Source organism: Anomaloglossus baeobatrachus, chromosome 3 (assembly GCF_048569485.1).
Source record: "Anomaloglossus baeobatrachus isolate aAnoBae1 chromosome 3, aAnoBae1.hap1, whole genome shotgun sequence".
Lineage (NCBI taxonomy): Eukaryota > Metazoa > Chordata > Amphibia > Anura > Aromobatidae > Anomaloglossus > Anomaloglossus baeobatrachus.
The window spans coordinates 328,764,410-328,790,193 of NC_134355.1; the positions used below are offsets into that span (position 1 = coordinate 328,764,410).

General features: G+C 44.6%; 1 protein-coding gene across 4 annotated transcripts in view; it reads right to left on the bottom strand.

Annotated features, from left to right (window-relative positions):
• ARMC2 (armadillo repeat containing 2) overlaps positions 1–25,784 on the bottom strand; it is a 272,150-nt gene that overhangs the window by 134,953 nt on the left and 111,413 nt on the right. For all 4 annotated transcript variants that reach the window (XM_075338362.1, XM_075338363.1, XM_075338364.1 and 1 more), the window contains exons 4-6: positions 25,614–25,782; positions 21,483–21,657; positions 7,956–8,020 (exon numbers count right to left, since the gene is read on the bottom strand). In XM_075338362.1, coding sequence (XP_075194477.1) covers positions 7,956–8,020; positions 21,483–21,657; positions 25,614–25,782 — 409 coding nt within the window. The remainder of the gene's footprint in view (positions 1–7,955; positions 8,021–21,482; positions 21,658–25,613; positions 25,783–25,784) is intronic.

Sequence of the window (25,784 nt, forward strand, 5' to 3'; positions counted from 1 at the left end):
GAGATTAAAAAGAATCGGTCCAAGCACAGATCCCTGCGGCACCCCACTGCTGACTATAGCCCATTTAGAGAATGTACCATTTATGACTACTCTTTGTTTCCTATCTTTTAGCCAATTCCTTACCCAGTTGCATATTGTGTCCCCTAGTCCTTGCTTCTGGAGCTTTAGTATAAGGCTATTATGTGGTACAGTATCAAATGCCTTTGCAAAGTTCAAATAAATCACATCAGCTGCATTACCAATATCCAGGTTTGAACTTACCCCCTCATAGAACCCCAACAGGTTGGTTAGACACGACTTATCTTTCATGAATCCATGCTGTTTGTCAGTTATCATATTATTTTCTGCAATATATTTTTGCATGTCATCCCTTAAAACGCCCTCAAAAACTTTGCATACTACTGATGTCAGGCTTACTGGACGGTAGTTGCCTGGATCTACCCTCTTACCTTTCTTAAATATCGGTACCACATCAGCAATCCTCCAATCCTGAGGCACCAACCCTGTTACAAGCGAGTCTAAAAAGACGAGATACAGCGGTCTGTCGATTACGGAGCTCAATTCCCTCAATATTTGTGGATGAATGCCATCTGGCCCTGGGGATTTGTCAATGTTTAATTTACTCAGACGTAGGCGTACTTCATCTTGTGTTAAATTAATTAGTACGTATTAATTAGTATTAATAAGTATTTTAAACGTACCAGAATCACTGACATACGCAGACCCATTATAATCAATGGGTCTGCTCACACATCAGTGATTTTTCACTGCACGTGTCTCCGTGCGGCGTACCCGCGTGTGCGTGATTGAAGCACGGAGACATGTCCATTTTTTTCTGGCATCACTGATGTCCCACGGACCACGCAGTGGTGTGGTCCGTGAAACACGTGCCAGAAAAAAACGTGCATATAAAATAAAAATCATTTTAACTCACCCGGCGTCCAGCGATGTCCTCTGCAGCCCGTGCAGCTTGCTGCTTCTGAGCCGGCTCATTATTGTCGCGCATATTCATGATGCGCGACACAGCCGACCCGGAAGCAGCTGCTGCGGGGGTCAGCGCCGGCCAGATGCTGCACCGCGGGAGCGATCAGCACCATGGAGAGCGGGAGCGGGCGCAGGTGAGTTGATTACTGAGTGAAATCACGGGCCACGGAGAACGGAGCCCGGATTGCACTTAGACAACCCACGTGTGCCGTGATTCACGGCACACGGAGGGACATGTTCGTGTTTTACACGCCAGTGAAAAACGTCAGTGTTTTTCACTGACGTGTGAAACGGGCCTAAAAGTGAGAATATTGTTGCTACAGCAACATTTTGGGTGAAGTAGCTGTGGATTCAAAATGCTTAATATACTCCTGAATAAAATCCTTGAGGGGTGCAGATTCCAAAATGGGGTCACTTGTGGGGGTTGTCTGACGTATAGGTACCCAAGGGGCCCTGCTAATGTGACATGGTGCGCGAAGTTTATTTCAACTTTTCCAAAATTCAAATGGTGCTCCTTCCATTCCAAGCCCTCCCATTTATCCAAACAGAATGTGGAGAAGGAAATGACATCACAGGTTTTTTTTCCAAAGGTCTGTGTTCAACCAACTTTATTAACACTGACAAGTCTTAAAAAACGCACCTAAAAAAACCGCATGAAAAACGCATGAAAAACGCATGCGTTTTCGATGCGTTTTTCTCAAAAAGCATTGTTTACAATTCTCCCCTCTGCCAGAGGGTGCGTTTTTTTCCGCGCTGAAAAAAAAGCAACGTGTGCACATAGCCTAAAGGTGGAGGAGGGATAATGTTATGGGGTTATATTTCATAGCTTGGTTTGGACCCCTTAGTTCCAGTATATGGAAATCTTAATGCTTCAGGACACCAAGATATTTTGGACAATTATATGTTTTGTTGGAACGGTTTGGGGAAGGTCTTTTTCTGTTCCAGAATGACTGTGCCGCAGTGAACAAAAGCAAGGTCCACAACATCATAGTTGAGTGAGATTGCTTGTCGAAGAACTAAACTGGCTGCATAAAGCCCTGATCTCAACCCAATCAAACACATTTAGGATGGATTAGAGTGGAGATTGTGAACCAGGTCCTCTCATCCTATATTAGCACCTGACCTCACAAATGCTCTTCTGAATGTTTGTTTCTCTGGCAATTTTTGCCCAATTTCCAAAATCTTATAGAAAGTCTGCCAAGAATAGTGAAAGGTTTTTTTCATCCTCAAATAGGAGGTGGAACAACTCTATATTAATCTCTATGGATTTAGAATGAGATGTGATTAAAGCTCCTATAGGTATAATGTGTACATGTCTCAATACTTTTGTCCTTATAGTGTTGATACTGGTGTTTCATGTTTTGAGAGGGGCAAAAAGCAACATTCACCAAACCATTTTCTGGATATACTGGTAATACTGTCTGTAGGTTATCCTTTAAACTGCATCATTATTTGTAAAAGGTTTATTTTTATTTTGTTTTTTTGTTCTGCATGCAAATCCCAGGTGAGAGGGCCTGGATGGCGGCTATGGGCAAATAAATACTTGAAATCAGTTAGTTATACATACTCATTTTTTACAAATCTGTTTCTAATATGTTTATACTTTTTTAGTGTAAGGAAGGGGTTAATGTCTTCAGGCCTGACAATCTCATAGGGTTTGGTAATTCATATGCTCGTGTATCTCTATACTTGTCACCGGCGGCGTAGAAAAAATTCAAGAAACTTTTAAATGGAATTAGAACTGCTCCGACAACTTCTTATTGTACATTTTACTGAACCCTTATTATGGTAGCAGGCATCTTGCCTTAGCTTTCACCAACATTATTAAGTAATATGCTTTATGGCACCTGTATGAAAAAATACGGTGTAGGCCCAATTTTGTAACATCCAAGGCACCTAAGACTCCTTCATCAATTAGAAAAATCTTTATTGGTCCCAATGTACATGAAGGGATAAAAACAGAACGAGGTTTCGGCCAATGCAGGTCCTGTATCAAACCATAAAAAGGTGTATAAAAAGGGTTCTTATAACGGTTGGAGTTGTGCGTGGGAGACACCTGTCAATATGGTGTAGGTCACTGACTTTTATAGGAAAACGTTCCTGATATGTTCTGCTATCTCTGTGGAGGTTGCTGTATAGGGAAGAAGAGTAGGTAAGCAGAGTTCATCACTTATTGTTAGGATTAGACAGCTTTTGGAAACCCCCATTGGCTTGTGGACCCAGTTGTCCTCAGGTCACAAGACCGGAAAGCCCCTTTAAAATACAGACTAGATGATTGGTTAGATAAAAATCACATACTCAAGAGAGCTTTTCTCATCAACAGAAGACATTAAAAGGTTATTCCCATAGCAGCCTTTCTTGAGTGGGATGGGAATACCCCCTTACAGGAGTCAACCCCCATAGGTTATAGAAAGAGCAGAGAGCAGATGAGCTACGGTATTTCCATATTACAAAACCCAAGAGAGCTAGGAATCTCATCCATAGCTTGCTATGGACAGGTGGATGCAGTTGGGCCCTCACCCTTCCCTGCTCTTATTAACATTGATGTCACAGACACAAAGTAAGGTTTTACTACTAGACACAGGATAGGAACGTCCCGACTGGGTACACCTTGATGCGGTGGGATGACTTTTAAACTTTTTGGTCAAATACTGTTAACCAAGTACCCAATGTTATTTACATGTACTATTACTACTATTTCCTTACTATAGGGTATATGCTTATTTTGTGTTTTTCTCTTAGGTTTTGTCTGGGAAATGGCCACAGTGTGAATGTGCTTTTACTATTGCACTTATACCAGCTTATGCTCTTGCTCATTTTTTGTTTTACTTATTTTTATATTACCTGTAAAAATGAATAGGATAAGTAACAGCTATATATTTCTACTGGGAATGCAGAAACACCTTAGCTCCGCAGCTCTCAGCTATTTCCGTAACACTACCTCCAGTGGTTTGTGCCTGAATGGAGGTATACCTATCTAAACCATGAACGGCTGAAATGAAAATAAAAAGAATCCCTTCCTGCTCATTTAATGAATGAATCTTCTTTAGCGAGCCAATGATAGGACAGTCTTGTACACCTATTGTACCATCACCCATTCCCTGTAGACTGTGAGCCCTCGCGGGCAGGGTCCTCTCTCCTCCTGTACCAGTCTGTTATGTACTGTTAATGATTGTTGTACGTATACCCTTTCACTTGTAAAGCGCCATGGAATAAATGGCGCTATAATAATAAATAATAATAATAATAATAATAATAATTAGAAAAGCATTACCCAAGAAGGCTTTGGAGATGCCTTTGTGAGTTGTCAGTAGTAGACATCATAATCAGACATGTTTAGACCCCACAAGAGCTCCAAGAGAATAGCATACTACTAATTAGGTCTCTAGCTTAAATTTGCATAAACAGCATGTGATTCTATTGTTTGACATGCTATTTAATTTTCATACAAAAGATAGTAAGAAAACCGGCACGTTGTGCTTGTCTTGCAGATTCTCCTTGCTATAAGGACTATAAGTCCGAAATGTTTAAGCCAGATTAACCCCATGTGGTACTGACTATTACCTGCCTTAGCACTTTTTCATGGCTTTTAACCCTTTCACCCCTGGCAATTTCCATTTTTTCTTCCCCTTCTTCCAAGAGCCATAACTTTTTATTTTGTCAAGACAGCCGTACGAGCGCTTGTTTGGTTCTTTTGAACGGCACAATTCATTCTGCCCCATATTGTACTGGAAAACAGGAAAAAAAAATTTGTGTGCAGTGAAATTTCAAAAAATTGCATAATTTTATTTCTCATGTTCCCGATATGGTAATTGACCTGGCAATATGATTTCTCAGGTCAGTAAGAGTTTGTAGATACCAAACCTGTATAGGTTTACTTTTATCTAATTGTGAAAAAAAAACAAAACAGAAATTTGTAAAAAAAACTTGTGCTTTTGCCGCAATTTTCCGACACTGGAACGTTCTCATTTTTCGGGATCTGGGGCTAAAGGCCACTTTACACGCTGCAACATCGCTAAAGCGATGTCGTTGGGGTCACGGAATTTGTGACGCACATCCGGCCGCGTTAGCGATATGGTTGCGCGTGACACCTACGTGCGATCGAAAATCGTCGCAAACACGTGCAAAATTGCTAATCGTTGACATGCCCCCCTATTCCCAATTATCGTTGCTGCTGCAGGTATGATGTTGTTCGTCGTTCCTGCGGCAGCACACATCGCTAAGTGTGGCACCGCAGGAACGAGGAACCTCACCTTACCTGCGGCCGCCGGCAATGAGGAAGGAAGGAGGTGGGCGGGATGTTATGTCCTGCTCATCTCCGCCCCTCCGCTTCGATTGGGCGGCCGGTTAGTGACGTCGCTGTGATGCCGAGGGGCGGAGGCGGTTCGCCGGTCACAGTGACGTCACTAGGCAGGTAAGTAGTGTGACAGGTCCGAGCAATTATGTGCGCCACGGGCAGCGATTTGCCCGTGACGCACACACGATGGGGGCGGGTACGCATGCAAGCGATCTCGCTAGCGAGATTGCAGCGTGTAAAGCGGCCTTAAGTGATGGCTTATTGTTTGCGATTTTGATCCGACATTTTTATTTATACCATTTTTGAGTAGATGCGACATTTTAGTAATCTGTTATCGCATTTTAATGCAATGTTGCGGTGACCAAAACAACATAATTCTGGAGTTTTGATTTTTTTTTCTCACTACGCCCTTTACCGATCAGATTAATTGATTTTATATTATGCTATATCAGGCATTTCTGAAATACCAAATATGTGTATTATTTTTTTTTTATTGTTTTATTTTCAATGGGGCAAAAAGGGGGGTGATTGAACTTTTACTTTTTGTTTCTTTTCATATTTTTAAAAACTTTTTTTTAACATTTTTAATTGATTTTATTAGTTTCCTTAGGGAACTTTATGCCTGCAGTGTCCGACAGCTTGTGTATACAGAGCAGTGCTTTAGCATCACTCTGATCAGCTGAAATTCTGATCTCCTGTGAATGGCAGTTGTCTGTCGGCTTTCACAGGAAGTGAGTCATGACAGAAACAGTGTTCACCATAATCTGCCCCATGCTGTCATGGCAACCCATTGCCGCCGCCCTATAATCACGAGACGGGGCCGCCGATGGCGACATTAAACAGTACGATTAGCTGTTAGATGCGCATGTCTGCTGATCAGATCAGCAAACATGTGCGAGGAATAATGTGAGCTTGCCGCGTAAGCCTACATTAAAGGGACAGACACAGCCAAGGATGTATATCTGTACATACACATATTCGTCCTTGATCGTGAAGAGGTTAAATTTGTGGAATAAACTATTGTTTTTAACTTCCGGATGTGATCCTGAATCTCTTACTTTCTCCACCTTAGATAGTAGAGTGGTCTTTTTCTACATCTCCACTAATATCTAACAAAGACTTATCGCAATCAATGAGTAATTAAGACTAAAAAAAAATAAATAAATAAATAAATAAAAAAAAAAAAAAAAAAAGAGATGATGCTCGTTACATCAGCACAACCAAACAACAAAGCACTTCACGGCTTAACATCAGTTTTCTTTGCTGAAGACAGGTGCTAGACCATAATTAATTTAATTAGGAATGAACGGACCAGTGGACCTTCGAGGTCGCTGGGTTTGGCCAAACTTTAGCCAAAAGTTTGTACCGGACCCCGAACCACATACAAGCCAATGGAGGCCCAAACTTTTGTGCTGTAAAATGGTCATTGTAAGGGCTAGGTGCTGCAAAAGGAAGCAAAATGGGAGTAAGAGCAGGACAATTGCCCAATAAACAAATGTGGAAAAGGAATAAATAGCGTGAAAAATTCCATGATGAAAAGAAGAAAATCTTACCAGAATCTGCATAAAGAGTATATTGGAAAACAAAACTTTATTCCAAATACATAAAACCGAAAACACGTAAAAACAGCAGTGTAAACAGAGGTCTACGTGTTTCGAGCAGAAAACAGCTCTTAATGATGTGATGCTTAGTAAATGAAGAGCGTTTTTTTATGGATTTGGAATAAAGTTTTGTTTTTTAATATACTTAATTCACAACTGAGATCAATGCCAAAAATATTATGGTCCCATTTACCACTGCACCAGAGGAATCAGGAAGAGCTGGGGCAAAGAGCCAGAACTGGCGCATCTAATGGATCCACCACTTCTGGGGCAGCTATGGGCTGCTATTTTTAGGCTGGGAATGGCCAAATAACCATGGGCATTCCCATCCTAATAATACCAGCCTGTGGCTGTCTGCTTTACTTTGGCTGGTTATCAAAAATAGGGGAGACCTCGCCTTTTTTTTTTTTTTTTTTTTTTATTTAATTATTTACCCATAAAAGGCACTAAAGAGTGAAAAGGGGGGGGACACTTACTTTGCTTTTGTCAACTTCCAAAGGACAGTGTGCTGAGCATTGAGTCACCGGGTCCTACAGAGGCCTAATGACGTGATACGGCCGGCAAATCACAGCCATGCCAGTACTCTGGCATATCTGTGATGGCTACGGAATTGCCAACAGCCGAAAAGCTTATTAATTGCCTACGATGCAGCGTTTCAACAAATTTTATTCATAATACGCATAGCATCTGAACTCGTCCATGAACTTAAGTGAGAAGTCGGTGATCAAGTTCGATCAGTGGACACTAGGTCTCAAATACGGACCCTGAACTGTACAGTTTAGATTCGCTCATCCCTAAATTTAATATGACATAGGAGTTTTTTAGAAACCTTTCCATTAAAACAGTATTTTATAATTTGTAGGATTTGTCACTTAAGATTAAAAATTGAATTTTCAATTTCAAATAGGAAACAAGAATAAAAATAATTTCCCCTGATGATATTAGTGGTAGGCATGGGCAAAATATATCACACTTTTTCTTACACCCTAAATTCAGCACACATTGCAGTTGCAGCAAATGACATTAAAATAGTTGTAAAAATCAATGGCTCAATTACATGCTTACTGTTTTACCTTTGTCTAAGACCTTCTTGGATTCATTTGGAGATGGAGATTTGCTCTTGCTTTCACAAATGACCCTAAACAGTTGAAAAGAGAGTGTTAATTTTCAATACACTTCATCATATTTCATTTTAAGGTTGTCCTCCACATAATTCTGAATAGATGTAACCTACAGATTATGTATGTATGTATGTATGTATGTATGTATGTATGTATGTATGTATGTATGTATGTATATATATATATATATATATATTAATATATATGTTAATATATATATATATATATATATATATTAATATATATGTTAATATATATATATATATATATATTAATATATATATTAATATATATGTTAATATATATATATATATATATATATTAATATGTATATATATATATATATATATATGTATACATACATACATACATACATACATAAGCTGTAGGTTACATCTATTCAGAATTATGTGGAGGACAACCTTAAAATGAAATATGATGAAGTGTACATATATATATATATATATATACACACACACACACACACACATACAGTGTATCACAAACGTGAGTACACCTCTCAAATTTTTGTAATTATTTTATTATAGCTTTTCATGGGACACCACTGAAGATATGATACTTTGATACAATGTGACAGCACTGCTTCTCAGAACACGGCAGCAAAGTGCATAAGATGGCCTCAGCCTCCTCTGTTGTCCTCCTCAAACAGGAGTTTTGCGGGTCCCGCTGGGCCCACAAGCCCACATAGCCCACATCGCAGCAGCCCCTCTGAAACCCAGTAATTACCACGCTCCTGGAGATGTGTGGCAGGGTACGGAGAGCCACTAGGTGTAGGATTTGGGCAGGATAATTTACAGGATGGTAACACAACCGCTCAGTTATAGTGCATTGCCTGGCTCCATAGCATGTAAATTTGGTGCCCTCTAAATAAATAAAAGCACAACCATTAATGTCTTAAACCACTGGAAACAAAAGTGAGTAAACCCCTAAGAGAAAATGGCCAAATTGTGCCCAATTAACAATTTTCCCACACCGATGTCATGTGACTCATTAGTGTTACAAGGTTTCTGGTGTGAATGGGGAGCAGGTGTGTTACATTTGATATGATCGCTCACTTTCACTCATACTGGTCACTAGAAGTTCAACATGACACCTCATGGCACAGAATTCTCCGAGGATCTGAAAAAAATAATTGTTGCTGTACACAAAGATGTGCTAGGTTACAAGAAGATTGCCAACACCCTGAAATGTGAGCTGCAGCACGGTAGGCAAGACCATACAGCAGTTTAACAAGACAGGTCTTACCCTAGTTGACCAAAAAAGGTTGAGTGCACATGCTCAGAGTCATATCCAGATGGTGTCTTTCAATAGTGCTGCCAGCATTGCTGCAGAGGTTAAAGGGGTGAAGGTGGGTGGTTCAGACCATACACACTGCATCAAATTGGTCTGCATGGCTGTTGTCCCAGAAAGAAGCCTCTTTTAGAGATGCTGCACAAGGAAGCCTACAGTTTACTAAAGACAAGCAGACTAAGGACATGGATTACTGGAACCATATCCTGTGATCCAGAGGTCAGGAACCCTTTTGGCGGAGATAGCCATGAACGCCGCATATTTTAAAATGTAATTTCGTGAGAGCCATACTCACCAGGGAGGAGCGGCGGTGGTGGAGCGGCTTAGTAGGACCCAGGAGGCAGGGTAGGCGATGCTGCGGGCATGGAGGAGGGGGTGTCACGACTCAAGAGGGTTAGTGTGCGGAGGGTCAGCGATTCTGCTGCGAGCTTGTGGGGTGTCACAGCGGCGGGGGCTATTGATCTGCTGGCAGGCTCCGGAGAGGGGGTGTCGTGGCTCAGTGTGCGACAGCGGAGGGTCGGCAATACTGTGGGCTCATGGGGTGTCGCGGCAGCGAGGACCATTTAACTGCTAGCTGGCTACTTTGAATCTCCCGCAGTTGACAAGATCGACTTCAAGAAAATGGCAGCGGCGCGTGCGCAGATCGACGAGATAGACTTCAAGAAAATGGCCGTGGAGTCCTATCTGCACACGCGCCACCTCTGTGGTCATTTTCTTGAAGTCAATCTCGTCAACTACGGGAGATTCAAAGCAGCCCACAGTCCGCTGGTGTGCTTGCTGCCACGAAACCCCACAAGCCCGCAGTATCACCAACCCTGCGCCACCACTGCCACCCAGGTAAGCCATATATGGTTTGTAAGATGCACCCCCATTTTTCCCCCAGTTTTTAGGGAAAAAAAGTGCATCTTACAAACTGGAAAATATGTTTTTTTTATTAAAGATTGTCTGCGAGCCAGACACAGCCATGAAAGGAGCCACATCTGTCTCGCGAGCCATAGGTTCCCGATCCCGGCTGTGGTCTAATGAGACCAAGATAAACTTCTTTGGTTCAGATGGTGTGAAGCATGTATGGTGGCAACCAGGTGAGGAGTACAAAGACAAGCCTACAGTCAAACATGGTAGTGGGAGTATCATGGTTTTGGGCTGCATGAGTGCTGCTGGTTGTGAGGAGCTACAGTTCTTTGAGAGAACCATGAATGTCAACATGTATCGTGACATATGTAAGCAGAGCATGATCCCCTACATTTGGAAATTGTGCAGCAACGCAGTATTCCAAACCTGATAATAGCCCCAAAAACACTTCCAAAACAACCACTGCCTTGCTAAAGAAACTGAAGGGAAAGTTGCTGAACTGTCCAAGAATGTTTCCAGACCTAAGCCCTATTGATTATCTGTGGGGGCATCCGCAAGATCTTGAACATCCGTGATGTCATCATGAAAAAGTGGAAGAGAATACCAGTGGCTCCTGTGAAGCTCTAGTGCAGGGTTCCCCAACTCCAGTCCTCAAGGCCCACCATCAGTGCATGTTTTCAGGATTTCCTTAGCATTGCACTGCTGTTGGAACCAGCACCTGGGCAGGTAATTACATTAACACCTGTGCAATACTAAGGAAATCCCAAAAACCTGCACTGTTGGTGGGCCTTGAGGACTGGAGTTGGGGACCTCTGCTCTAGTGAATTCCATGCCCAAGAGAGTTCAGGCAGTGCATGAAAAGATTGTTGCCCACACAAAATATTGACACTTTGGGCACAATTTGGAAATATTCACTTAGGGGTGTATTCACTTTTGTTGCCAGCAGTTTAGACATTGATGGCTGTGTGTTGAGTTATTCAGAGGGCACACCAAATTTACACGGTTATATAAGCTATACACTGACTAGTTTACATTGTATCAAAGTGTCGTATCTTCAGTGTTGTCCTATGAAAAGATATAATAAAATCTTTTACAAACATGTGAGGGGTGTACTCACTTTTGTGATAAACGGTATATAAAAAAAATTTCCCACAAAAATGAAATTCTGTACAGGTGACTGCATTGCACTACCATACATATATTTACTGGCTTAAGATAGAGGAAAACATCAAATATATTAATTTTGAAACGCATTACTGCAGAATAGACCGTAGTTATAAATTTGAGGTATGCCATGTACTTCAAATTTAGCTTCAGTATCCGGCCTTATCCAAGCTTCCAAAAGAGCAGTCATAGATTATGAAGTTGCCTGTCTTTCAATGATAATGAGATGACTCTGCTAGGCCTATCCTGATCTACACAGCAAAGCTGACATAAGAATTGCTGGAGAGAAGTGTTGGTTTACTATCTTTGTTCCAACGATAGTGTGAGTAAAATGTTAAATAAAAAAAAAAGTAAATATTTTAATAGTCACATATAAAATAAAAAGACAAAATAATTTATTTTTTTTTAAAGATATCTTTATATAAAATATATATGTATGTGTGATTCTTGTTTGTTAGAACGGTACATTAAAAAAAATGAAACCTTTTATTACCACTAGAGGTCTGCCTCGCCAACTAAGAGCTTTAGCAAAGAATTTATGGATTAAAAACATTTCTAAACAGTGAACTTACAAAATGGCCTGTAAATTACGGTAACTGACAACAAAACCATATTAATACATTACAAAAAGTGTTAACCTTGTATGGTGCATGAGCAATAGTATGAGGAAATTTCCATATGCAAGTTGTTTAACATTGCATTCCAACACTATTGGTATTAATATGAGGCTTTTCATCTGAAATAAGAGGCTGTAGATCTAAGAGGTCGATTCATTAAGAGTTGCATTGTTGCCTACCAGTCTAAAAGCAGCACTCCAGCATTTTTAATGCACCGCCAGAGTGGTGTTTTAAATCCAAGTTCCCTGCCTACTATGTTATACTCGCCTTCCGGTGGCTTCATCTATGGCCGCGGCTTTGGTCAGTCTCCTCTTATTTGTGACCTGCCAGCAGCTCCAGTGTTTCTCAACACATGTCTATGAGAGCCTTGTTCTGGCTCTTATAGGGATGCATTGGGAGCTTGTGACGTAACTTCTGACTGCTGGCCGGTCAGAAGTTAGTCACAAGACAGCGCCATGGTACCAGAGCGGCATCTATAAAAGGTGGAGCCACAAGAAGGTGTGTGTATATGACAGGGGTCTTAAATTTAAAGCGCCAGTCCAGCACTGAAAAAAAAAAACAAAAACGCAGCTAAGTCATTAAAGTACATGTGCCACTAATTAATTAGGCGCATCTGTTAAAGGGCATTGGTCACCAGGTTTTTGCTCCCCCATCTGAGAGCAGCATAATGTAGAGACAGAGACCCTGATTCCAGCGATGTGTCACTTACTGAGCTGTTTGCTATCAGTTTGATAAAATCACCGTTTACTCTGTTGCAGATCTAGTAGTTATACAGAGCTCATGAATATGATGGACTAACTAGCAGCACACCAAGTAGTCCTCGAATGATAATCTACCGCTGATTAAACAGGGATTTTATCAAAAAGCAGCCCAGTTAAGGTACCGTCACACTAAGCGACGCTCCAGCGATCCCACCAGCAACCTGACCTGGCAGGAATCGCTGGAGCGTCGCTACACGGGTTGCTGGTGAGCTGTCAAACAGGCAGATCTCACCAACAACCAGTGACCAGCCCCCAGCCAACAGCGACGCGTGGAAGCGATGCTGCGCTTGGTAACTAAGGTAAATATCGGGTAACCAACACGATATTTACCTTGGTTACCAGCGCACACCACTTAGCGCTGGCTCCCTGCACTCCTAGCCAGAGTACACATCGGGTTAATTACCCGATGTGTAGTCTGGCTATGTGTGCAGGGAGCAGGGAGCCTGCACTGACAGCGTGAGAGTGGCGCACGCTGGTAACGAAGGTAAATATCGGGTTACCAAGGAAAGGGCTTCTTAGTTACCCGATATTTACATTGGTTACCAGCGTCCGCAGAAGCCGGCTCCTGCTGCCTGCACATTTAGTTGTTGCTCTGTCGCTGTCACACACAGCGATCTGTGCTTCACAGCGGGAGAGCAACAACTAAAAAATGAACCAGGACATTCAGCAACAACCGGCGACCTCACAGCAGGGGCCAGGTTGTTGCTGGATGTCACACACAGCAACATCGCTGTTACGTCACAAAAGTCGTGGCTCAGCAGCGATGTTGCTAGCGATGTTGCTTAGTGAGACGTGGCCTTAAGGGTGGCTTTACACGCTGTGACATCGCTAGCCGATGCTATTGATGGCGAGCGTGATAGCGCACCCGCCCCTATCGTTATGCCGATATGTGAAGATTGCTGCCGTAGCGAACATTATCGCTACGGCAGCGTCACACGTACTTACCTGCTCGGCGACGTCGCTGTGACCGGCGAACCGCCTCCTTTATAAGGGGGCGGTTCGCTTGGCGTCACAGCGACGTCATTAAGCGGCTGCCCAATCGAAGCGGAGGGGCAGAGATGAGCGGGACGAACATCCCGCCAACTTTCTTCCTTCCTCATTGCTGGCGTGTGGCAGGTAAGGAGAGATTCCTCGTTCCTGCGGCGTCACACGTAGCGATGTGTGCTGCCGCAGGAACGAGGAGCAACTTCGCCCAAGCGACAGCAGCGATAATTGGGAGAGGACCCCCATGTCAACGAGGAGCGATTTTGGACATTTTTGCAACGATCCAAAATCGCTCCTAGGAGTCACACACAACGAGATCGCTACAGCGGCCGGATGTGCGTCACAAATTCCGTGACCCCAACGAAATCGCTGGAGCGAAATCGTAGCGTTTAAAGCCTGCTTAAGTGACACATTGCTGGAATCAAGATCTCTGCCCCTACCTTATGCTGCTCTCAGATTAGGTGGCAAAAACCTGGTGACAGATTCCCTTTAACTGGCTTGCAATGCTGCTAGAAATGTACTCCAGTCGGGTTCTGGAGTAAGTTACACCACTAAAGTAACAAGTTAGCAACCTTGTAATATATCATCTTAAAAAGTTGCTTACTTGTTATGTGTTCTATTGATGTCTGAAAAAATTTAAATGATTAGTCTTTTAAAAGGTAAACTGTCAGATGGTTTTGGTCCCAAAAGTTGCACAGGCCCCATTAGAAAATTAGCAAGGAGATCAAATACACTTTATTTCACAGCATATGCTTTGGAAATAAACTTCAACAGCACAGTCAACAGTAAAGTCAAAAAGTAAGACTAAAGGGGGCTTTACACGCTACGACATCGCTAATGCGAACTCGTTGGTGTCACGGATTTGGTGACGCACATCCGGCCGCATTAGCGATGCCGTTGCGTGTGACACCGATGACCGATTTTGCATCGTTGCAAAAACGTGCAAAATCGCTCATCGGTGACATGGGGGTCCATTCTCAAAAATCGTTACTGCAGCAGTAACGAGGTTGTTCCTTGTTCCTGCGGCAGCACACATCGCTCCGTGTGACACCGCAGGAACGAGGAAGCTAAGGAGACCTCCCGGCCACAATGAGGAAGGAAGGAGGTGGGCGGGATGTTACGTCCCGCTCATCTCCGCCCCTCCGCTTCTATTGGGCGGCCGCTCAGTGACGTCGCTGTGACGCCGCACGGACCGCCCCCTTAGAAAGGAGGCGGTTCGCCGGTCACAGCAACGTCGCCGGGCAGGTAAGTATGTGTGACGGGTCTGGGCGATGTTGTGTGCCACGGGCAGCGATTTGCCCGTGTCGCGCAACAGATGGGGGCGGGTACCCACACTAGCGATATCGGGACCGATATCGCAGTGTGTAAAGCCCGCTTTAGATTAAATACCCTGTTCCCCATTGACCACAATCAAGCGTGGCTAGCTTGATTTCTGGGCAATGCATTTTCACCTCCTTAACTTCAGGCGAGCAATCATCTACACCAGGGGTCTCAAACACGCGGCCCCCGGGCCGCATGCGGCCCGCCAGTCTGATTTAAGCGGCCCGCAGACACAGTGCAGAACACTTGATATTTGCCCTCCACTGCCTCCAGTCATTTAGCGGTCGCCAGCCGCACTTCCGCATTGGAGAAGCCGCCAGGGAGAAGCAATCAAAGCCGGAGTTCAATCAGATGTCAGGGTGAAGCAATCGACGGCGGCATTCAACTCGAGCTCAGCAGCGCGACCCGAGCAGCGCTGACGTCAGCTGCTTTGCCGACTGGTGCAGCGGAAGGAACAAGAGCATAGGTCAGGTTACAACGTTTGTGGTGTCTGTGTGTGTGTGTGTGTGTGTGTGTGTGTGTGTGTGTGTGTATATATATATATATATATGATGGCTGTGTGTGTATGATGATGGCTGTGTGTGTATGATGATGGCTGTGTGTGTGTGTGTGTGATGATGTGTGTGTGTGTGTGTGTGATGATGATGGCTGTGTGTGTGTGTGTGTGATGGCTGTGTGATGATGATGGCTGTGTGTGATGATGTGTGTGTGTGTGATGATGATGGCTGTGTGTGTGTGTGTGTGTGTGTGTGTGTGATGGCTGTGTGATGATGGCTGTGTGTGTGTGTGATGATGTGTGTGTGTGTATGATGATGATGGCTGTGTGTGTGTGTGTGTGTGTGTGTGTGTGTATGTATGTTGATGATGTATGTGTGTGATGATGATGATGGGTGTGTGTGTGTGTGATGATGGCTGTGTGTTGATGGTGATGATGGCTGTATGTGTGTGTGGATGATGATGATGATGGCTGTGTGTTGATGATGATGAGGATGATGATGATAGCGGTGGTGGCTGTGTGTGACTGATATTGATGGTGGCTGTGTGCGACTGATCATGATGATGGCGGTGGTGGCTGTGTATGACTGATCATGATGATGTCGGTGATGGCTGTGTGGGACTGATGATGATGACGGCGGTGGTGGCTGTGTGTGACTGATGATGATGACGGTTGTGGTGGCTGTGTGCGACTGATGATGCTAATGGCGGTGGTGGCTGTGTGTGACTGATGATGATGATGGCGGTGGTGGCTGTGTGTGACTGATGATGATGATGGCGGTAGTGGCTGTTTGTGACTGATGATGATGGTGATGGTGGCTGTGTGCGACTGATGATGCTGATGGCGGTGGTGGCTGTGTATGACTGATGATGATGGCGGTAGTGGCTGTTTGTGACTGATGGTGATGGTGGCTGTGTGCGACTGATGATGATTGTGATGGTGGCTGTGTGTGACTGATGATGATGATGGCGGTGGTGGCTGTGTGACTGATGATGATGATGGCGGTGGTGGCTGTGTGTGACTGATGATGATGGTGGTAGTGGCTATTTGTGACTGATGATGATGGTGATGGTGGCTGTGTGTGACTGATGATGATGATGGTGATGGTGGCTGTGTGTGACTGATGATGATGATGATGGTGATGGTGGCTGTGTGTGACTGATGATGATGATGGTGGTAGTGGCTGTTTGTGACTGATGATGATGGTGGTAGTGGCTATTTGTGACTGATGATGATGGTGATGGTGGCTGTGTGCGATTGATGATGATGATGATGGTGATGGTGGCTGTGTGTGACTGATGATGATGATAGCGGTAGTGGCTGTTTGTGTGTGTATGATGATGGCTGTGTGTGTATGATGATGGCTGTGTGTGTGTGTGTGTGATGATGTGTGTGTGTGTGTGTGTGTGATGATGATGGCTGTTTGTGTGTGTGTGTGATGGCTGTGTGATGATGATGGCTGTGTGTGATGATGTGTGTGTGTGTGTGTGATGATGATGGCTGTGTGTGTGTGTGTGATGGCTGTGTGATGATGATGGCTGTGTGTGATGATGTGTGTGTGTGTGTGTGATGATGATGGCTGTGTGTGTGTGTGTGATGGCTGTGTGATGATGGCTGTGTGTGTGTGTGTGTGTGTGATGATGGCTGTGTGTTGATGGTGATGATGGCTGTATGTGTGTGTGGATGATGATGATGATGGCTGTGTGTTGATGATGATGAGGATGATGATGATAGCGGTGGTGGCTGTGTGTGACTGATATTGATGGTGGCTGTGTGCGACTGATCATGATGATGGCGGTGGTGGCTGTGTATGACTGATCATGATGATGTCGGTGGTGGCTGTGTGGGACTGATGATGATGACGGCGGTGGTGGCTGTGTGTGACTGATGATGATGACGGCGGTGGTGGCTGTGTGTGACTGATGATGATGGCGGTGGTGACTGTGTGCGACTGATGATGCTAATGGCGGTGGTGGCTGTGTGCGACTGATGATGATGATGGCGGTGGTGGCTGTTTGTGACTGATGGTGATGGTGGCTGTGTGCGACTGATGATGATGATGATGGTGATGGTGGCTGTGTGTGACTGATGATGATGATGGCGGTGGTGGCTGTGTGACTGATGATAATGATGGCGGTGGTGGCTGTGTGTGACTGATGATGATGGCGGTGGTGGCTGTGTATGACTGATGATGATGGCGGTAGTGGCTGTTTGTGACTGATGGTGATGGTGGCTGTGTGCGATTGATGATGATGATGATGGTGATGGTGGCTGTGTGTGACTGATGATGATGATGGCGGTAGTGGCTGTTTGTGTGTGTATGATGATGGCTGTGTGTGTATGATGATGGCTGTGTGTGTGTGATGATGTGTGTGTGTGTGTGTGTGTGTGATGATGATGGCTGTGTGTGTGTGTGTGTATGTGTGTGTGTGTGTGTGTGTGTGTGATGGCTGTGTGATGATGATGGCTGTGTGTGATTATGTGTGTGTGTGTGATGATGATGGCTGTGTGTGTGTGTGATGGCTGTGTGATGATGGCTGTGTGTGTGTGTGTGATGATGTGTGTGTGTGTATGATGATGATGGCTGTGTGTGTGTGTGTATGTATGATGATGATGATGATGATGTGTGTGTGTGATGATGATGATGGGTGTGTGTGTGATGATGGCTGTGTGTTGATGGTGATGGTGGCTGTATGTGTGTGTGGATGATGATGATGATGGCTGTGTGTTGATGATGATGAGGATGATGATGATAGCGGTGGTGGCTGTGTGTGACTGATATTGATGGTGGCTGTGTGGGACTGATGATGATGACGGCGGTGGTGGCTGTGTGTGACTGATGATGATGACGGCGGTGGTGACTGTGTGCGACTGATGATGCTAATGGCGGTGGTGGCTGTGTGTGACTGATGATGATGATGGCGGTGGTGGCTGTGTGTGACTGATGATGATGATGGCGGTAGTGGCTGTTTGTGACTGATGATGGTGGTGATGGTGGCTGTGTGCGACTGATGATGCTGAAGGCGGTGGTGGCTGTGTGCGACTGATGATGATGATGGCGGTGGTGGCTGTGTATGACTGATGATGATGGCGGTAGTGGCTGTTTGTGACTGATGGTGATGGTGGCTTTGTGCGACTGATGATGATGATGGCGGTGGTGGCTGTGTATGACTGATGATGATGGGGGTAGTGGCTGTTTGTGACTGATGGTGATGGTGGCTGTGTGCGACTGATGATGATGGTGATGGTGGCTGTGTGTGACTGATGATGATGATGGCGGTGGTGGCTGTGTGACTGATGGTGATGATGGCGGTGGTGGCTGTGTGTGACTGATGATGATGATGGCGGTGGTAGTGGCTGTTTGTGACTGATGATGATGGTGATGGTGGCTGTGTGCGACTGATGATGATGATGATGATGGTGATGGTGGCTGTGTGTGACTGATGATGGCGGTGGTGGCTGTGTGACTGATGATGATGGCGGTGGTGGCTGTGTGTGACTGATGATGATGGCGGTGGTAGTGGCTGTTTGTGACTGATGATGATGGTGATGGTGGCTGTGTGCGACTGATGATGATGATGATGATGGTGATGGTGGCTGTGTGTGACTGATGATGATGGCGGTGGTGGCTGCGTGACTGATGATGATGATGGCGGTGGTGGCTGTGTGACTGATGATGATGATGGCGGTGGTGGCTGTGTGTGACTGATGATGATGGTGGTAGTGGCTGTTTGTGACTGATGATGATGGTGATGGTGGCTGTGTGCGATTGATGATGATGATGGTGTGATGGTGGCTGTGTGTGACTGATGATGATGATGGCGGTAGTGGCTGTTTGTGACTGGTGATGGTGGCTGTGTGCGACTGATGATGATGATGGCGGTAGTGGCTGTGTGTGACATGATGGCGGTGGTGGCTGTGTGTGACTGATGATGGCGGTGGTGGCTGTTTGTGACTGATGATGATGATGGTGGTGGTGGCTGTGTGCGACTGATGATGATGATGATGATGATGGCGGTAGTGGCTGTGTGTGACTGATGATGGTGGTGGTGACTGTGTGCAACTGATGATAATAGCAGTGGTGGCTGTGTGTGACTGATGATGATTGTGGTGGTGGCTGTTTGTGAGTGACGACGATGATGATGATGATGACGATGGCTGTGTATGATGATGATGATGATTGCCGTGTGTGTTTGTATGATGATGATGGTGGCTGTGTGTGTATGATGATGATAAAAATGATTTTGATGGTGACTGGAAGACCGGAAAATGTTACTTTCAGTCTCAGCCTTCTTGTCGGTCTGGACAGACGCTCATCTGTTCAGAGCGATGAAGCTGAGCTGACATTGACTTTGGACTACGTCAGAGGGAAGCTTTTTTTTTCTAAAAAAGATGGAGTCCCTAAATGTGTTTTTTGTTTCATTTCTAATAAAAATATTTTTCTATGTGTTGTGTTTTTCTACTGTTTACTAAAAATTCATGGTGGTCACATCTAATTTGACATGACACCATGAATTTCGGGTTTACTACCAGCTGAGAATACAAAGCTGGTATTAACCCCATTATTACCCAGCGTGCCGCTGCCACCAGGGACGCTGGAAGAGCCAGGTAAAGCACCTGGAAATAGCGCTGTGATGAATGCGCCATTTCCAGGGGTGGTTGTGGGCTGCGGGGGGCCCAAAATGTTTGGGCCTTACCACGCTGAGAATCCCAGCCCTCAGCTGTCTGGTTTTACCTGGCTGGTGATCAAAATATGGCGGGAGCCCACGCATTTTTTTTTTCCATTATTTAATTAAAAAAACAATTGGGCTTCCCTGTATTTTGATTGCCAGCTAAGGTAAAGCCAGGCAGCTGGGGGTGGCAGCCCGTACCTGTCCGCTTTATCTGCTCTGAGAATCAAAAATACTGCGGAGCGCTATGTAATTTTTTTAATGCTGTGACAGAGAATGAGTGTTTGTGCTTGGCTGTTGGAATAACCTGGAATCTGCTTATACATTTTGATGCTGATGCCAATCACAGATGCCCACTCTCTTTGACAAATAAATAATATAAAAAAATGACGTTTCGCTTCACGGTATTTTTGATTCTCAGCGCATACTAATGTAGCATTGTTATAATAGTTGAAATAATTGATTAGCAATTATATTGTATTGTATTAAATTTGAAAGGAATGCGGCCCTCGGCCTTAAATTTTTTTTATGTGCGGCCCACTTACTCTGACGAGTTTGAGACCCCTGATCTACACTATCAAATTTGGAATCATAAGTGTTGAAATGTTTGCAATTATGAAATATCAAACAACACAGGGCACTGCATAAATCACAATACCTAGTAAAATATTAGAATTAGAGCCGATTACAGAAGATTTTCAATATTCGCAAACAAGGTTTTTGAGAATTTCCGATTCCCCCCCATACAGCTATACTAGACCCACCTCCCAGGGGTTTCTACTGCAATTAAAGGGCACCATGAATATCATCCCTACATTGGTGTCACTATGATCTCACGCCAACAATATCAGGTGATCATGGAGGGTGTCAGCAGAAGATACAGCTATACCCCATTAGGGAGCAGGGTCATTTAGCCTTCAGGGTGTAGAAAATGTAGAGTTTTTTTATGGTTGCGTTCCAAAAATCATTACTTTTTGATCTTTCCACTTAACTATATGAGAGCTTTACTTAATAGAGTGGTATAATTTGTGTTTTGGGAGTTTTTTTTGTGCTGGAGGAAGCTCCATCTGTCTACCCGCTTAGATTTGTAGGCTATTGACTGTGGCATCTATCAGGTTAATGGCCAAGACTAGATGCTTCTCTGATACCAATCATTACAGTTAAAGCCTGGCTGTCAATCACAGTCACGTTCCTGTTGTGAAGAGTATAATATATACGTCATGGTGCGATAAGTGGCTAATAATAACAAATACCAAGTACAACTGTCAGAAGAGTAAAACAGAAATAATTTGCAGAACACAAACCAGCTCTTCTTGTTATTTTGTGGCCCTGATGTCTCATTAGCTCTTCCTTGTGCTTCTGAGTTAGCATAAATATTGTAGTCAAGTTGGGCTGCAAGGTTATTTAGGGAAACGGAGGTTATGTCTTCTTCAGAGGTATTCTCCTTCATACATTTCTTTGAGATGTTCAAACCTTTTTCTGTATGAGTAAACATTAAAACATTTTTTTAGAAATCACCACTTGCCAAATCAACTATATTTACCCCTATCCTGCTGAACCATCTCCATACATGTGTGTTGACTGTATTACAAAGCAGACACCCACCTGTAACTGCCACTATCAAAGCTAGCTTCAAATATGTTGAACCGCTTAGATGCTATGCTTTATAGCATCTGTGGCATCTAAGCGGTTAGACAGAAGGAGGAGTCCTGCCCTGAGATGGGAAGAGCATATAATGATCTCATGCGTAGGTAAGGCTCTAGGTCAGTATTTCCCAAACTCCAGTCCTCATGGCCCCCAACAAGTCATGTTTTCAGGATTTTCTTAGCATTGAACATGTGATGGAATCATTATCAAGGTATCACCTGTGCTATATTAAGGAAATCCTGAGAACATGACCTGTTGGGGGTCGTGAGGACTGGAGTTTGGGAACCACTTTTCTAGGTGAACAACCTGAATGATGCATAGTAGCAAACAAATTTGTCCTACTGATCAATTTAGCACACGTTGCCTGACAGCGACTTTAAAGGGAATCTGTCAACATGTTTTTGCTACCTCATGTGAGAGCAGCATGATGTAGGGAAACAGATCCTGAATCCAACGATGTTATTACTTAAGGGGGCTTTACACGCTACGATATCGTTAATGTTTGGTCGTCGGGGTCAAGTTGTTAGTGACGCACATCCGGCATCATTAACGATATCGCAGCGTGTGACACTGGCCAGCAACCTTAAGCGACCTCAAAAATAGTGAAAATCGTTCACCATGGAGAGGTCATCCCAAACTCAAAAAACGGTAAGGGTTGTTTATCCAGGTGGTTCATCGCTCATGCAGCAGCACACATCGCTATGTGTGACACCGCAGGAGCGAGGGACGTCTCCTTACCTGCCGCCGGCCACAATGCGGAAGGAAGGAGGTGGGCGGGATGTTATGTCCTGCTCATCTCCGCCCCTCCGCTTTGATTGGCCGGCCGCTTAGTGACGTTGCGGTGACGTCGCTGTGATGCCGAACGTCCCTCCCCCTTGAAGGAGGGATTGGTCGTCAGTCACAGCGACGCTGCCGTCCAGGTAAGTATGTGTGACGCTGCCGTAGCGATAATGTTCGCTACGGCAGCGATCACAAACAATCACATGCGCGACGGAGTCGGGTACTTACACGCTCGCTATCGCTACAAATTGCTATCAATATCGCTACCGTGTAAAGCCCCCTTTAGATTACTGGATGCAGCAGTTTTGACACAATCAGAATTTTTAGATATAGCCAATTAGTAGAACTGAGAGAGCTACCCCTGCCCACATCAGGCTCTCTACAGAGATTGTGCATTGACCGTGAGGTGTCAGAGGAGGGGGTATGTCTGACTGTCATGTGCATGACATTGTAGTCCAAGCAATTAGAAATCCTGCTGTGTCCTGCTGCTTAAACAAACAACAGATCAGACCTTGACCAGACAGGCATCCCTGACTCTTCTGTGTTAACCTTTGAAGCATGCTGTCTTCAGGTTACATAGCAAAAACCTGCTGACAGATTCCCTTTAACTAGAAAGGGCTAAGCCTTATGACAATAATTTTAATGGAATTTCCTTCTGTGATTGGTGCCTACAAAATGGACAACTGTATGGTGCAAACACCTATTTTGGTACGGAGTATGCAGCAGTGGACAAACATTAAGGACATGGCTGTTCTCACTCACCCTCCATATAACAGGTGCAGTCAACCAGTGTAAACAGCTGTATAAGTTAAACCCTGACCAGAGGAGCCTGTAGACCAGAGGGATTTCAGCAATGCTGTAAGGATCCAAGTAAGCTTGGCTACCAGGTGGTGGGCAAACGCTTTGTATTGTAGGGGCCTGTTGCTAATCAGAAATATGTGATAAAAGGCAGTGAACCTCTCTGACTGGAAGACAAGCAGCATAGGGAGGTCACTGGCAAAGGTCAAAATAACGGCACAGACAGACACAGAGATACTAGGCATCTGGCCAGCGTCAGGACCTTATGTGCTAATCCTCGAAGTTCCTCATGTGCCAGAAGGGGCAGCAGGTTCCCTGTACTCTAATGCCTGATCATCATTGCAGCTGCTCTAATGTGATCCCTACAGCTTACATTACAAGTATTTTAATTCACTGAATAAAGAGATCTTGAAGAATTTAAATAAGTTAAACTAAAATACTGCTCTTCTCAAATAGTTTCAAATCAACATGCAGTAGAATGATTAAATATTCAGTAAGTACACAGTAAGGCTACTTTCACACATCCGGCTGTAGCAGTGCGGCACAATCCGGCGCTCTGCTGAAAAAACAAAACCGGGGTTTTTTTGCCGCCGGTTTCGTTTTTTCCAGCATTGACTTGCATTGGCGCCGCATTGTGCCGCATGGGCTTGCGTTCCGTCCGTTTTTTGCCACATGCAGCAGATTTAGCCGATGCGGCGGCCGGATGGAACGTTCCCTGGCACGTTTTTTGCTCCGACAAAAAAAATGCATCGCGCTGCATCTGGCCGCTGCGGCTTATTTTTCAATGCATGCCTATGGACGCCGGATGCGGCAAAAACCGCATCCGGCCGCCGCATGCGGTTTTTTTCCACTGCACATGCTCAGTAGCGTGCCGCAACCGGAAAAAAACGGACGGGCCGCATGTAAAAACTTATGCAAAGGATGCGGTGTTTTCGCCGCATTCGTTGCATAGGTTTCACAGCCGGCTTGAGCCGCAGTGCTAAAACCGGATGTGTGAAAGTAGCCTAAGACAGAGACTCCAGGTTGGAGCTCACTATCTCCATTTCAGAGATATTAGCAATCAAAGTATTTGGCAACTAACAAGTTAACTTTTGATAAGACCAAGTGGGTGTTATCAGACAGTTTTCATTGGAGGTGTGTACTTTTTTCCCCCTGTATTATGCTGACCAAGCATAAGCAGAAAAGCTTTGCAAGGAGAAGGTAGATGTACTCACCAGCTTCAAAATACAATTTAACCCCTTAACAGCTGATGACGTTATATGCACATCTCACTGCCTTTGATGTGGGCTTGCAAGCTGAGCCCGCATCTTTCCCTGCAGAAGATGGCTGAATTACTCCGCCTTCATCCACCTCTAAGGCCATGTGCCCACGAAAGAACGTACCTGCGGACTTTTCTGCAGGTATTTCCTCAGGTTCACGCAGCACCTCCCCTGAATCCGCAGCTATCCATTGCTGCAGTATTTCTGCGGAATTGTTGCGGTAAACCTGCGGAAAGTGTGAATTTCGTGCAGAATTCCCGCCCTGTATCTCCATAGTGGAAGGCAGGAATTCCGCAGATAATTATGCATGAATAATGGACATGCAGTTACGGCTGCAGGAAATTCGCAGCATTTTCCGCAGCTGCAAAAACTGCAGCATTGATACAGCACTCCCCAAATCCCATAGGATAACATGGGGGGGTGTCTGTACTTGCGTAAGCCCGCGGATTTATCTGGAAAATCTAGAAAATCTGCGGGTTTTCCGCAGCAAAATCCGAAGTTACTTTCTCCCGTGGGCACATGGCCTAACAGCTGTGGCTGGAGCGGCTCTCTGTCCACGGCTGTTAATGTTCTAAATGCAGCTGTCAATCTCTGACAGCGGCATTTAACGCGTGTCAGCAGGGAAGCTGGCTGTTCTTACCCCTCGTTGGCGCGTCTGCGATGCATTCTTGGCCTGACGATGTATTGTCATGAGAGAGAGATAGGGGTCTGCTGAACAGCCCTGTGAAAATCAGCCCATGGCCAGCATTCATTGGAGACTGTAATTTCTTCTATATGCAAAAATGCTGTGGCATTGCGGTATATAGAACAAATGATGAGACCATTGAAGGTTCAAGTGCACTAAGGGGCCCAACAAATACAGTAAAAAGTAGAACAAAAATGGGCAAAATTAATGGCACATTAATTTATTTATATAAATTAAAAAAAATAAATAAAACAATGCAGACATACCCTCGACTTGGTGAATTCCAGAATCAGACAAAATATTTCCATGAGTTGTAGCTATCAACAAGCGTGTTCGAGTTCTACTAGGCCTTCTCGATGGCTCTGAATGCGAAGGTGGCTGAGGAGCCGCTCGCGTCATTTCATCATCTGCTTCTGGACACAGAATCTTAGGCTTCT